The sequence below is a fragment of the Magallana gigas genome, chromosome 3, assembly GCF_963853765.1.
Source record: "Magallana gigas chromosome 3, xbMagGiga1.1, whole genome shotgun sequence".
Classification (NCBI taxonomy): domain Eukaryota; kingdom Metazoa; phylum Mollusca; class Bivalvia; order Ostreida; family Ostreidae; genus Magallana; species Magallana gigas.
The window spans coordinates 3,910,088-3,926,338 of NC_088855.1; the positions used below are offsets into that span (position 1 = coordinate 3,910,088).

The 16,251-nt window shown below is 35.6% G+C and overlaps 1 protein-coding gene across 14 annotated transcripts in view; it reads left to right on the plus strand.

Moving 5' to 3' along the window:
• LOC105347050 (titin) overlaps positions 1-16,251 on the plus strand; it is a 45,546-nt gene that overhangs the window by 11,821 nt on the left and 17,474 nt on the right. For 11 of the 14 annotated variants that reach the window (XR_010711707.1, XR_010711708.1, XR_010711709.1 and 8 more), the window contains 3 exons: positions 1,542-1,617; positions 12,380-13,026; positions 15,270-16,014. Coding sequence is in view for 11 of the 14 variants with exons in the window: in XM_066078128.1 (XP_065934200.1) it covers positions 1,542-1,617; positions 12,380-13,026; positions 15,270-16,014 (1,468 nt within the window). In the remaining 3 variants the exon portion in view is untranslated. Of the gene's footprint in view, positions 1-634; positions 884-1,541; positions 1,618-10,436; positions 10,570-11,068; positions 11,494-12,379; positions 13,027-15,269; positions 16,015-16,251 lie in introns of those variants that run through there. The other 3 variants (XM_034480917.2, XM_066078135.1, XM_066078136.1) reach the window with 3 other exon arrangements.

Sequence of the window (16,251 nt, forward strand, 5' to 3'; positions counted from 1 at the left end):
TCATACATGTATAAGTATTTCGATGAATTTTTCATCCATACAAATCTACAAAAAAATGCCCCCACATATTTAAATGATCCAGAGTTTGTAACAGCTAGCTGGGAGTTGGTTGACCAGGTATTGTCCGACACAATACAGCATGTAAAAAATAGTCCCCAGACAACGGCCATATAACTAAATACAGGCTTACTACATGCAGACAAGGGTCTATTTCTGTCAGAGAAGGAGTGCTTGGGAAGTAAAGGGACACTTTGAATCGTTTCTGCTCAATTGAATGTGTTTTGAAATTCATACTTGGACTTCACACATTTAAAGTCTAAGGGGATAAATGTTTTAATCACAGATTGAACTTTCTTTAGAAATATAAGTACACTTTATGTATAACTTTTTCAAAACTCCCCAATTTGTTCTGGTCAGCATGAAAGGAACACATGATAAAATGAAATACATGTATAAACAGTTATTGTGTGTAAGCCCCTTGTTCTATAGACAGACAGGGGAAATCAGAGTCAACCAAAATGAATGAAAAAAGAAGAGATCGAGAATTTTAAATGGGATTATTGAAATCCCTTTTGGGGTCCTAAATACTTGGCCATTTAAACATATATACAGTAATTATTAGGAGATAGAACGGGTCGTGAAGAATGGAAACTGAATTGCAAAAGTCATGGAGTGTTTTAAATGTCTTCAGAAACCTTCAACCTTGACTGTTTAATTTGTGGAACTATGGCTAATTATAAGAGAGTTTTGTGTCATTTTCTCTTGCTTTATTGACTGGGATCAGTTTGTGGGGATGTATCCGGGAGAACTACATCGCAGACATAGTGTGGATATACAGGATCTGTGTGGGAAAATCAACTCCGCTATGTCCGTAAATTCTCAGGTAGGGACAGACTCCGTATAGTATCATCGCAGGAACTGGTCAAATCAGGATTCCTTTTCTATGGGGCCATAAGGAGATAATACGATGATAGAATTCCTTAAAAAATTTTAATTTCACATTCGTTATCTTGCGAGTTCCGAATAGATGAGAGTATTTTGTGTGACCATGTAAACAAATCACTTTCGTGAACATTGGTCTCTGATCATCGCATGTCCTCAAAAACTGTTGACAGCTGATTCAATATCATTATTATTGATTATTGATTTGGCAGGGCTTCAGTTTTGTATGTGATCAAGTACGCTATCAATGGGGATGTTCTCAGATCTGAATAAAGATCCTCTCAGTGTAAGAGTTAAACTTTGGCCAAAGCCCAGCTAGCGAGTTTTGTCTCTGCTTTGGAAAGTCTGAATAAGACCTGTCATCTGCTGTTTTTTCTGCGCTATCAAACGCACTAGTGTTTAAAATATAAGGGGTAGAACATGCAACTCTCAAAGTCTTTTGAAAAACTCTTCACTTGAACCAACTCACCAAAAACATTCAATAAATTTTTGACAACTTGTGTTAGCTGGTATGACATTATGTTAAGACTGTATTATTTTGGCCCCTCAGACATGTAGCTATTTTATGTTCTGAGCTTATTTTGTAATTGTAATTTCAGCTGAGTGAGACCAACGATTACGATGAGAAGAAGCAAATTCGCCTTGCCCTTCGTCAGCTTCGACAACGAGACAAAGGTAGGATACATATCTGTGTAACTGAATTGGCAGTAACTGTCAAAAGGGAGAGAATTTCATCACTTCAAATTTTTTGAAAATCAGAGGAAGAGTTAGAAGGATGGTCCCGGTCCTTATAATCTGCATTAATTACCAATATTCAAGTAACAAAAAGCGTAGTCAATTGTTGAACTCTCTAATGCCTTAAAATTCTTGAGATAAGGGTTTTCTTTCTATTGCTAAACTTTTTGTGGGACAACTTGTGATTTCCATAGTAAATATAAACGTCAAGCTATATTGTGTAGTGGCCTTGATTTCAAGTAATAATATTTTCCTATCCAAATGATACATATTTTTTTACACTTTGGAATTTCTGAAAATCTCTTTAGCATCATCACAGGTGTTGTTTTTATGTTGATTAGACTTTGGACACATTAATAAGTGTTAAAATGTCACAGAAAAGTGATTATAGAATGCGAACAATTTGACGTAAAGTGTGAATGGTCATTTGTTTCGCCTCTTAATTAGATCTAGTTCTGATGAAGACAGTTGTGTTTAAAATTTCACACCTGTGGGTTTTTATTATCCAACTTGTTTTGTTTTATTAAACTGGTAATGTTCTGTGATATTGTGTAGAAGTTTACCGTTGACATATTGATGTTATTACAGAGTCAGATGGACAATGCTAAAAGAGGGTTAAATTGATCCTTTTCATGCATGCAAGGTTTCGCTATGATAAGAAAATTTTGCTCCATAAACAAAAAACAAGAAAAGTGCTATCAAACCAACTAATTTTGTCTGTGAATTTTCAGGTCCTCAAACTTGCAATTTTATTTTGAATTTAATATCACATTTCAATTGTTTCTGAGAATACCATTACAGCAAGCATGATGGATCATGTAATTTCTCAGAGAATGAACTAACTGGAGAGCCTCTTACTTTTATGACATCTGGAAATATTTGACCTAATGGAAAAAGATTTTGAAAGAGATTTTAAAAACCATTTTTCATTGCCTAGGGTATAAAAGGGATTTGTAAAAATCAGGAGCAATAACTTACTACAATATTTGTCTAACTCATTAGCATCTTCATTGCTGTTGGGGTATTATGGGTGTTTATTGTGGGCCGTAGTTCAGGGCCGATACTTGTTCGCTCTGTTGACCTTCAGTGTGTATTCCCTAAATTGCTTAGGTGGCCTTAAATTTTACAATGAGCTTAATGCCTCTTGTCAACCACTGAGGAGGCCCATGATGCAAACTGGCCATTTTAAATGGTTGACATCTGAGGGTTAATGTCGTAATGTTTGGAATTTGATCGTTTGTGGATATTGTGCGTAAGGGGGGGGGGGTGGTATTAGAGGCAGCGTTGTAGATCTAAAGTGTTTACCCGTCTTTGTTACAGTAACAAAACACCTCCCTCTTGCTATATTCCTGCTTCGTTTAGAGAAGAAAGGCTTGTTGAGACATTCTGTAAACCTAAGACCCCTTGTTTGACTTAAATATTGACCGCCAAAGAGGCACTCTGTCCTTCTTCAGAATTAAAGCCAAATTTTCTCAAACTACCATTGTGCTTATTTTGACATTCCATCCTTGAGTAATAAAAATATTTATCAAGGTAGAGAAGTTGCAGAAAAACAAGATTTAGAGTAAAATTTTGAAATATACATCAGAGGAAATTTAAGAACTATTATATAGTTGAGATTATATATAGCAAGAGATACATAGAAGCAAATATAAAGGAAACTTAACATGGCATTACATAAAGATTAAGGTGCTAAATTACATATTTGTGTTATGCATATGTTATGTTATACATGAAGGAAGATAAGCTATAGGTGAAGTTGAATTTTAATATAAAGATAACCTGTTGGTACCCTAGTCATATTCCTTTGATACAATATAGAAAGTTTAGCCTATCAGCAAAATAAAATGTTAATCAAAGTATGAAAACATGGCAAAAAATCAATGTCCATAAATTTATGTGTCCATAAAACCCTGTCTTACATAATCCACAAAAAATGATGCCAAAATTGAAACATCAATATTTAAAGATGTGAAGAAAAGTGACATGAATGCAATTATATATGTACAAAAGGTGTGTGATGAAAGTCTGAGATATATGTAAATACTACTACATTTGACAACTGATGTGTATATATAAACTGTAGAGGTGTGTTACAAAAGCCTGCACCCAGGGACTCGGAGTCCCTGTTCCAAGATCCATGTCACAATGGTAGTAAAAGTAAGGACATCTTGAGTGAAGAACAGCTAACATCTGAAGGGTATTCAATAGTTTTCTTAATGGGATGGAACGGAATCTTTCTAGTTTCTTCACATTAACTCTTGTACTTTAAGTCTCTATAATGTAGAGTCTGTGGCTGTCATTGTGCCATTGTGTCAATAATCTAGTGCCATAGATTTCACTTTGTAAGCTGATCTATAACCTATGCTAATTTTACCTCCTCAGATTACTGCATTTTTGTTATCCAACAGATGATGAGGCATAACAGGAATTTTTTTATGTTTTCATTCTCTGTGAAAGTATGTCACATTACCCTTGAAGTTTGACCTGATAGTTTAAAAACTCAATGCATCTTTTTTAGCCCGTAGAGTGATACATTTGGGTTTTTCATCACTCGTTTTCTCACTATATTAATGAGTTTTGAGATAAAAGATCCAGGCAATATACATGTTTTATCATTAGAACATTCGGTGTACTATCTCTGTTAAAAATTCAGTTTCTTTTAACAGAGAATGTTTATGTACATTCTACAGATTTTTCGTCTGTTTGGCTGTTGGTAGGGATAAGCTGTGTTGTCTTGATAATATTAACAGAATATTTTACCAGATAAGCATGTATCGTGTAAACAAGAAAATCCAGGGGTTCAATCAGAAATTCCTCAATGTGTCCCCATATCCGGTCAGATGGAATATGTTTTTCAATTTTATTGATTTTTTGAAATACCCGTGATAGATAATTATATAGCAGAGGATGATACATGAATGGCCTTGTCTTAGTTCTGGGTTTTGCTACCCTTTGTCCGTCTGTCAGTCTGTCTGTCAGTTATCCATTGATGTCCATTGATTTCTCCAATGACCAGAAAGTATCAGCATATCTCAGGTGTTATTACATGTACCTGTAATTACTAAGAGGCCCCACAAGAAAAAGTGGACAGGCAGGAGTCTTTTACCTGCTGAAACTCTCACCTGTCGCACACCTTATCACGACCTGACACGCTCTACTCTAAATCAATCTCCCATTTATTACATCTTAATGCCGATCACTTATTGCTTGCATTCTAATATCAGGTCAGAGTAAGATTGGACTGGAGTCTGGATTCAAAAGTTTGGGGGTCAATGGGCAATAAATCTTGGCTCAATTACACTCCTTCATAAGCAAACACCCAAGATTTTATATCCATTCCGAGAAGGAATGAGAGGTAACAAGGGAAAGTTAACTGCTATCTGTGCCAAAGGAAACAATTTCCATTTCGTAAGGTAAAATGAACTTATTAACAGCAGTTCACTGTTTTAAGGGCTTGGTTGTCATTTATAGAATTACATCACTCTGAAAAACAGCATAACTGTCACACAGAGGTTTGTTTTTTTTTCTTGATTTTTTCTTTGCCTGGTTGTGAAAAGTTTTGACAGCCGCTTTTCAGACATTGAAACAATCGGCCAATTCTTCAAGCAAGCAGAAGGGTTTTATATTATCTCTGAGAAAAATGAGACAAGATGTTTCCAAACATTGTACCGCTTGCGTGTTTACATACCTAATGTAAATTTCAAAAATGTTTACTTCTTAAGCACAATGTAATTTTAATCGGATCGAATAGATCAAGGCTTTTAAAATGGGCCAATTTCAATTAGAATTGAGCAGGTGATGTCCCTTTTAAATTCTCCACAAACTAATCCTCTTTCCTACGAAGAAAAGTGTCCAATAAATCAGTTTCCAAATCAAATGTTATTCCATGCAGGGGTCCTTCAATACCCATTATGCTGAAAAACTTTCATATTTTACAGGAAGGCTTTCAGTGTGAATAGTTATGCGATAGAAATAAATTAGCTTTCTCTCTTGTATTGTATATGCATATAGAAATTTGGCAACAAAATCCATAGATAATGTTGTTAATTATTCAATTTTTGGTACATCAAGATGTGTGAAATAAATTGTTAGAATTTTTTTGTAAAGAACATTAAATAAAATAGGATTTTGAAGCTGTGATTTTTTAAATTAAAAAATAATAGGTATGATTTTTAATGCGTTTTGTTGTTGGAGAGATTTGAGTTTACTTTGTTGAATTACACCTGTAGACAGAACTTCTTATAACCTGTAACATTCATCACTTCAGTGTGATTATCTCTGGTGATTATTGGCCCATTATTCGCTCACATAAAAAGAGCACTGATCCATGTTATCACGCAATGAAAGTCCGTCACTCGTACAGACTGATTGCTTCAAAGAACTTGATGCAGTTCAAACTTCTTAAGTTATCTTCTCTTAAATAGACCGACCCTCAGAGTGATGGATTATTAAAAAAAATACCATATATAGCCCTCCTGTCAATTTGGAGGTCGTTTAACTCGATACTTAGGATACTATTTTGATCCCACAAGGACCTGAATAGGGCATCCCTCTGTCAAGCCCAGAGCTTGCTTTGGCTGTTGATACCTTTATTTTGGTCGAGTTGAGGTGTTTTGCTTCACCTGGTAGCTCTTTTTGACACAATGCTGGCTGTCATTTGAATGCTGTGTTTAGGTGCACATGCTGCGGATTACTCTCTCCAGCTAGTGGACGACACAGCCTGGTAAGATTGCCATTCTTCATTTTAAAAATATTCAGACCAAATATATGGTATTCAAAATTTTAACAGTAAGATGGAGAGAAGAAACTATCAAAATTTAGATTTTTTGGAGAAGATTATTTTTGGAAACTGAATGCTCATTGCAATTTGACAATGCTTCAAACACTTATTTTAGACACAAGAAATGCAGAGCCCAATTTTATGTTTACTGAACCTAAAAACTCTTTTTTTTCAAGCTGCATGCAATGCAAAGAAATATTTAGTGGTGAATCATTGGTTTGGACTTGGACATATTTAACTCTTCTTTGAGAGATATTTTAATGAGCACTTCAAAATCTAAATTTGTCTGCAAAAAACTACAGACACAAGGTTGCACTGCTTAATTTTCCTTGGCAGAAAACATTGCAGACTACTTCTGAAATTTTTTTGGTCTCATTAAGTAGCAGAGTAATTTACATAACTTTGCTTATGTAAAATGCTTTAAAGCAATATGTCTTTCACTAATTCAACGATCATTATGATGAACTTTAACATGAAGTTTGGATGTTATGAGACTTGTTGAATTGTCATTGCATGGTTGTAACAAGTCACACACAGGATGTGATATAATGCGAGTCCCTGCAGAAGAAAGTGCAACACCTGTATTTTGCACCTTGCTTTGCCGTTTTACAACATAAAGAAATGGGGGGAGGTTAACCACCTTTTTGACGATCCTTCGTTAATTTTTGTTTTCCTTTAGGGTGGGTCTTGTGTGCTAAGGAGAAGATTCTCCGTGTTAGTCGACATATTCATAAAATGTTCTTGAGACAATTTTATTGTTTCGGGCCAGCAGCTATGCTGTGTGAATTTCTGTAAACAAAACAGAAAAGAAGCAGCAACTCTTACCAGTTAGCAAGCATTAAAACTTCTAATCAGTTATATCTGCCAGTCGTACATTATTGGATTTTAGAGGTAAATATTTCAAACCCATTGTGCGGCTGAGTCACTTCGTGCATGAAGAAGAAAAATCTGATAATTTTAAAAAACAAAGTTATCCAAACATACAGGTCCCTGACTTTTTAGGGGACATTTTATCTTTCTACCTGAAAAAAAAAATTAAAAAAAGAAGGTCCATGGATTCAATTTCATCTCCCCAGTCTAGGTACCAAACTGTCTGACTCGTTTTATTTCTCTCAAAAGGAATAATTATACATTGCAAAGATTAGTGGGTAAATTTGAATGGAAGATTTAATCAGGGGAGGTTATTTTGAGGGTTCTGAAGTGTTTATCTCCCTTTTGGGGTACATTCAAGTGTTTTTCTTTTTGTCTATGTCTTTAAAATTTATAATTTGATATTTCGCTGTAATAAATCTCCAATATAAACATCCAAAGGGAATAAATCTGATATATCACATTCAATTTGCGCCTTTATAGATTGATACACTTTAATAAAGTGTATTTTGTTTGCACTTTAAATCTGTCACAAGTAGAAATTTGCTGCATTGAGCAAATATATATGAGCCATTATAACATTAGGAATGCTTTCTTTGAGCTTTAGGTTTTAAATTCAATTGGAAATCTTTCAAGATTTTGGCTACAAGGGAGAGACGAAGAAAAGAGCCATCTTATGAAATCACGACCTTGACCTTTGAGGTCTCTGTAAGAGTGACCTTGAACTTGCATGAGAGACAGATGATTGAGAAAAGAAATTTATTTGTAGAACTAGATTAAATAGTGTTGGTAGATGTGTAATGATCGAGGAAAGCAAGCTTTACTCATTTTCTACTCACACAATTCGGATCCATTTCCATTGATATTTAACCTGAAAGGACCTAATACTTTTGGAGAGCATTTCAGCACTCTATTCTTGTTAAAGCTTTATTCTCCATAAATTGCTGTAAAGCTTTGAGGGTTTGATGTATGTGATCTTTATGTATCAACAGTATGTTAATTTTATTACGTTTCATATACCTATGTGAGTTGAACATACGCATTTAACCAAATGTTTATGGGAATAAATCTCCCACATGCTGTGGGTCCTTAAATTGAACATAAACTAGGACCAACTAATTATATGGGAAATTTGCATTGGCGTATTTACAAGCTCCACAAACTAAATGTATATAAGGTTATTGTGTTGTAAACTGCTTTGATAGAAAGAAGAAAAAAGAGGCTTACAGGGGATACAGAATTGCATGCAAGTGTGATCAGCTCGTCCATAGGCCATGCTTGGGAAATATTGGCACGGTGTCTTTAGTACTAAAGACAGAGAAATTGCATGGCCATTATCTAGACTGGGTGCTTTCTCTGATCCAGTTTCTAGCCGTGTTTGCTTTAGGCTGCAGATCACACTTTAAGTTGTAATGACTGATTTACTTCTTAAACTTTTAATTTGTTTCCTCAGGGGTGCTGGAGTTTAATGGATTGTTTTCTTGATTAGGGACGTGGTGTGAGTTACTTTGAGGGCATTATATAGTCCCATTGTACCGGTACAAACTTATTAACACCTGCAGCATTCAATTTTGGCTTTTGGTACTAAATGATATCGATTGAATGATAACTGTTTTTATTTTGTAAAAGAAAATGATTTCACTTTGAATAAAAGTTTTTAACAACTTAAAGTTCTTATTGTTAATGACAATGATAACTTCATTAAAGGTTAATTGTCTAACCCTTAATTTAGTCAAATAACTTCTCAAAGTTTGTGAAATGTAAATTTTAGAAAGTGAATTTTAATGAAAATAAATCTAAAGCTGCCAATAATCAATGAGGAAGTTTTACAGAAACATAAAATATTAATGTTCAGATATTTTCTTGTGGTCACTCGTTATATTCGTTTCTTTTCCACTGGGGTTAAGTCAAGAGATCCCTGTTTTATCCTTATCATTGTGGGGGATTTAGGAATCCGATGATCAAGGCTTTCTCTTTGGTTTTCCCACAAAGTGAGAAAAGATTTCAACTTGTTGGTCATTTGATGAGAAATTTTGTTTACTTTGAACTTGAAATCCGTTAGGTATTGTCCTGTTTTAAAGAAGCTTAGAAGATTGGCCTCTCCAGTCCTGTAGCTAAACAAATTGTCATAGAATTGATCCCTTAATGATGTCAAAGATAAGCAATGGTCTGTAGAATTATGTAGATATTGTGCGATGTATTTTGTAAAAGCCAACATAATCACAGAATTATATATGTTCATAAAAGAATTTGATCCGTGTAAGAGGTGTTGATGTATCGTAGCTTTTAACGATTATCAGATTAGAAATTAATAGTAATTCTCATTAAAGATTAACTTATGTGCATATACTCGTCCATTCCGTTTAACATTCAATGTACTTAAAGACATTGTTGGCTTGTGTAAGGTACCCTCAAAGAAATAAAAACCAATTATCAGTGCATGAAATGTGGAAAGGGTAAAAATAGTCATTTAATGCAGTCTTAAGATCCAAATCTTAAAATTTAAGTATTTCCTTTAAAAGTTTATGCTTTTATTCTTTTGAATTTGCATGCAGTTGCATTTAATGACATTACAGTGCATATATTTTACAACTTTGACTTTCAAAAGAAATGTATTATATAAAGATTTGAAAATCATTTCATATATTTGGCAATTAACTTTGACTTTCACAAGACATTGTAAAAAAGGCATAAAAAATATTAAGTGAGACAGCGTTTTTGGTGACGGTATATCGGTGGTGATCAGGTTTGAACAAACATCTCCTGTAACGGAGAACGCCACTGGTCGCCACGCGGTGCCATTTAGGGGCTCTAACATACATTTATTTTACACATTTTGACAGAAACATGCAGCAAGGCCAAACAGAAATATAGGTGCCCAGGATTTTTATTTTTACAGAGTTGTAATTATGTAATTATTGAGGTTTTTAAAGCATTGCCTGTTATCAGTGAAATAGCACTCCGATTGCTTCACTTGCATGTTTCGTCTCCCTCTTATTTTCTATGAGTCGGAGATTTACAATGGATCATTGAGTTAAACATACAGATTTTGGCCATTTAATTTGAATGGAATATTTAAATACAAAGAATTAAGAATTAACTTTTATCTGTAGCTGAGATAGGTATAAGCGGTCCTGGACTTAACTGACTCATAGTAAACAACATGGACAGGGTAACATATGTGTCAAAATACACAGTCAATATGAAACAATGGAACTTAACCCAAAGTTCTCAATCAGGTAACACTTTCTTGTATATTGTTACTTTGTGGCGGGTAAAATGTCTAAATGTTGACGTCAGATGAGGTCGAATTTCCCGTCTTTTATTACATCAGTTTGTAAAGGTGTTGAATTCTACTGAATAATGCAGCACCATTCATCGGTTCAATGCAATGTAATGTTTTAACACAGTATTGATCGCTGATCACTTTATTAGTTCCCTTTCTGCTCTAACCTTAATTGTCAGTTAGGTAAATGGGGTTTATAATCAGAAAATATAAAGGAATAAATGTGTGTACAATGAAGAGACTTCCCTCTCAAAGAATTTAGATGAGTGAAGGTCTCCAAACTCGGACACCTGTTTCAATTGCAGTTCTTATATTTTTCCTGTATTTGAACAACATAGGAATTATTGACATATCTGGTGTACGTATGTTGGTCGTGTTGATTTTTGGTAGTTGGAGAAGGTCGAGTGTGAAATTTACACTGACACAGTTAGGAATCTTTTAATCCTAAGTTCGGTTTGAAGACGGATCTTGGACAATTCTGAGGAATCTTCGTCGTTTTTGCCTTTTACCTGTAGACCCTTGGGGGGCTGTCCCTCGTTAATATCCACTTGTCAATAAAGCAGCGGCAGTGAATATTTGAACTCAAACAATTGATTTTGTCCTGGGATAAATTTGATGCAATAACTCAATAACGGATTCTTTGGCGTATTGATCAAGGTGAAGAGTTATTTGGTACCAGGCTGATCATGTGACACAAAAAGTGCATCCGAAATCAGGGAAAAAATACCTGACATAAAAGTGTCGTGAATAAGCAATATATATTTATTTAAAATGTGGGATCATCGGTTTCTCACAAAGTGAAGTGTGAATATGGTTAAAATGGAACGTACTTAATGTAAGAGGATGGAGCGCATGTATTACTACAGGAAATGTCTAGGTAATGATGTATTATCTATATACATGTTTGTGTGTTTTAGGTGAATCTATATAGCCCATTGACATGGAATTGTTTAAATGTTCTGGTATATTGATGGTTTCCACGATGTATGTACACAAAGTTATACAGCCTACTTGGCCTATGAATGGCTTTACTTGACTTTGTGGCGATAGCTCTTGTTTTATTATGACTACTGAATAGAAAGAAAGGGAAAACTAAAATCATTTTATTTGATTATATTACAAGCCGGCTTTTTTCCCCCTTAATTGTGTCTGTCTTTGGTGTTTACTCTTGGTTTGGTTCAAGACGGGCAACCTTTGCTGTTTTTTGTCATGAAATTGGATCAAACAATTGCAGAAAATCTAATCTAGATTAAAAGTTTGAAGTTTCTGAAATTAAGGTTTAAAAATAGTATTGCAGAATGCACCTCAACTGTCAAGCTCTGCAGAGAAAGATAAACACGCTTGAAGATTTTCACCGAATTTTCAATTGGGTTGGAGACAACCCAGAAACATTCCAAGGTATTGTGCAAAAGAAAAAATGCTGGAAGTCTTTCCTTAAGAAATGATTCACACTGCATTGTGGTTGTAGAAAATATAAACAATAGGAAACCGTTCCCTTCCTCTCAGAGTAGTCTGACTCCCAGAGTCTATTGTACAGGATGCCTGATGTCAGCTGAATAAATGGAGTAAAAATCCACAGAACACGATATTCCTCAGCAGAGTGTGATCAAAGACTGCACACTGCAGACAGCCTTGATGGCATGACCATATAGACATGCTTAATTTAATAGATTATTTTTTTGTTAACAGTGAAATGTTTTGTGTGTTTATACAAAGACAGTTTGGTTCTACAGTTGGTTAACTTTGTTATTGTTTGATTGTAGACAGAGAAAACCATCGAGACGTAGGGCAGTTAGACCAGAGGCGGAGAAGTTTGGGGTCACAGGTCACCGCGGTAGTTCGGGAAAGCGGAGACACTCCCAATCCGAAACACAAGAGACGCTCATTCTGTGAGAGGATAAGTGAGAATAAGGTGTACGATAGAATCAGTGACAAGAAGAAGGATTCGTTGATAGAGAACGACTCTCAAACACAAAGTGTGATTTCACCTGTCAGGGGACACAACTTGCACACAAATCATACATTGACAGACAAAAATAAGATACAGTGTAAAAAGAAGAGTTCTGAGGGCATTCTTGTGGACCATAAGCCCCCCATCATCCCACACAGAAGAGACTCAACTCATAATTCTCAGGACTCCAAAAGTGCTTCATCTTCCAAAAACGATGCATGTATTACTCAAAATGCAAAAGAATCGAAAGTGAGTTTACAGCGCAGTAACAGTCGCAGCAATAGTGTGGTAGACGGGATTCACGGAAACTCGCCGCTAGAGTGGCTCGAGAAAAAGAAGCGGTCAAGTTCCCTCCCGACGTCAGACCGATCTCAACTGAGTACGCTCGACATGGAGGCAGCTTTCACTGAGCTTTTAAGTGCAGTGGACGATGACCTTGACCCCTTGTCTGATACTGAGGTAAGGATTTATATTATATCAATACTATGATCAAGCCTGTAGCTGTTGGTGTGACATCCCCCTTTTTTTACCCTAATGAATTGAGATGGAGTATTGAGCTCTATAAACAGATATTTTAAAATTTTCTTTTTTTAAGGTTGTACTGGACTCATTGAGATATTAATGTTGATGAAAGTGCAGTATATTCAAAATATAATCCCTGTTTTTTTTTAATTTGTACAATATTTTACTAGTATATTTTATTTCTACACAAGAAACATATTGAATTACCGCAGGTAATGCAACACAGATATTTTTTTTTATTCTCACTTTCTCCTCACATTCTGCAACTACATTGGAAGTGGCTGCTTATTTTGAAGTTTTCACTTTTTTTCTAGAAGAAAAAAAAAATAATAGTATTAAAAAAAAGAGGGTGAAAAAAAGAAAAATTATCAGACAGATGCATGCATGTAAATTAAAAACTAATTAGGTAAATATTAAGACAGAATGACTAAAAGTTAGCTACTTCAAAATACAACTACAAATATTAACATGATTATGATTGAGTAACAGTATCAAAAACAGATAACCCAGGTCTGCCTGGATTTATGCATTATTAATTTTTACAAAATTTCACCATTAAATAATTTTTTTACATTTATTGAAAGGTAAAAATTATGAAAACTCCAGTGGGTTTCAAACTTATGACGTGCTGATTGGTAGCCGTCATTTTAACCTATTGCACTTCACAATCAGACATCAAAATTCTGAACAAAAATATCTTTGAGAGCTGAGTTTTATATTTTATTTCAAAAGAAAGTATGTCCCAACATGGAGGTGTTCCGTACCTCCTCAACAAATTGAAAAAATAATATTTAACTTTAAAAGAATAATGCATAGTTCATTACTAAAATGCTCATAATACGAATAACAGACATCTATAAGGACAAGAAATAATTTGTTTCAACTGTTTTGAAAAGCTGAGATTTGCACTTTTAAATTCATTGGTGGTGTCGTGTTTTGTTGACCCTAATGATTGTATGTGCATGTAATTGGTGAATAGTGCATTGATGCAGTGTTTGTTAGAGTAGGTGTAGGGGGTAGTAGTTAGTATTGACGACACATAATGGGGCTTTGAGAGTTAGTGAAAACACAGGGCTGAGGGTCATATGTTGCTAGGGAGGGGATCGAATGGGACAAGACATATTGAATAACATCCAGGCAATTCTGTCAATACAAAACAATTTAAATCAGCGCCTTTCCCTATTGACATGTAAATGTTAAAAACTAGACCGACAAAGTTTATACGATTTCACATGTATTAAGGAAATGTAGACCAGCTCGGAGAATGTAATAAAAGTCAGACAAAAGTCTGCACCTGTAATACCTTGGCTCTAAGAATTTAGTTAAACTGTAACTAAAAAGTCTGGGTATCGGAGACTGTAATGTTACACGAATCAGTCATTTGACAGGGGGATGTAGGTATTTTATACACTACAAAGAAGTCTATTATAATTTCATTTTTATATTGACATCAGGTGATTCTAGGGGCTCATTTAGAGGTTTAAATAGTTTCATGTAATCATAGCATCTGACATTCTAACCCTGACACCATGTTCGTTTGTTGACAGGTGACCCTGGTAGATACAGGGAATTGATATGTCAGCCGTGGGATTTTATTTTCATTGGGAAGCTTCTCGGTTCCTGAGAGAATTCATGTAGAAAATTTGACAAGATTACCTGATATGGTTTTGCTGACGATCCTAGAATACAACCTACATATTTTCTACCTGAGCTTGTTTGGAATTAAGAAAAAAATTTGAATTTCATTTCGTGCATTATTAAGGTCATATGTATTTGTTGGTCGTTTTCATTACATAGTTTTATGTAAATGATCCCTGCATCTGTTTCTCCATCAAGGGAGATAACCCATTTAAAATGCACCAATGAGTAGAGTTCAAGCATTGTGTTCTTAAAAAAGGAATCCCAAATCTGTAAAAAGCCCTTGTAGGATGAATGATCTGTGGATTCTGTCAATTACTCAAGTGTAGAACTAGGGGTTAATTCAAGTGAACAGAAGAAATGTATCTAATGATAATTAGATAGGCAGCCATCTTTCTAGCTGACTACATTTAAATTAAAAAGTAAGCTTAAACACATGTTGCATTTATCAATAATTTACGATACAGGATTTATGAGATGTCAGAGTTTACGACGGCGGAGTGTTTCATTAGGTAAATAGCATCTTTTTGTGTAATTATCAGGAGCGGGTCCAGTCTACTGAGGAGACCATCGAGGAGGAAGTCACGGACAGGACCATGCTGAGGGTGAACTGTACCCCACAGCCAGAGGAAGCACCAGTCGTCCAGCCCACAGGGTCTACCATCTCTGTACTGGAGGGAGACGACGGGTCAGTGACTGTCCAAAGTGTGACCCAGAGGGATGACGGTGATCGGACTGTGACCGAGAAAACTCGACTCCGGCGGACAGAGAGCCGATCACAGGAGGAGGAGAAGGACACGGTGATTGAGAGCAAGGTCACATCTCCAGGAGGGTCCGACAATTATGTCAAGGACGTCATAAAAACCCGCAGAAAGGTGACCTCCAGGGGCTCAGACTACTTCACAAGGTCAGCTTATAACATTCGCAAAAGGACTGATTTTGAGGGAGAAGAAATAGAGGAAAGAGACTTTACAGTCGAGAGTGAAAATTTTTCTGCTACCAAAGGGGAAACCTGGGGGGATAAAGCAGAGGCTAAAGTTCACCTGACAAGGTCAAAGCAATTAAAAGATGAGGAATCAAAGAGACACATTTTAAGTACTGTTAAAGAGTTGGGGCCTGATGCTACAGAAAGAGCTCCCTCTCCTGCCGGGAAGCAGTTGGAAGTAGATCCGAAGCACAGTGCTCCTAATCGCATGGACATTTCCAAGGCCAGCAGTGGGTACGGGACTGGGTCAGACGAGGAAGAGAAAGACGAGGTCGCTCACATCTTCCACGGGAAGCCTGCAGGTAGCAGAGCCTAGCTCTTACTTGACTTTCAAGTTTGCAATCAAATATAACACCACAGCTATTATCACCATAGATCTCGCCTTGATAAGGTGTTGTTTGTTGTCATCTCTTCATTTGCTAGAACTTTAACAGCCGAAACCTAATCTGCTTAAAGTAATGTACATTCACTGCATGAACAGCCATTTAACTGTTAATTGATCTGTAGACTTACTTAGGAATGATTTGTGATTGAAGCTT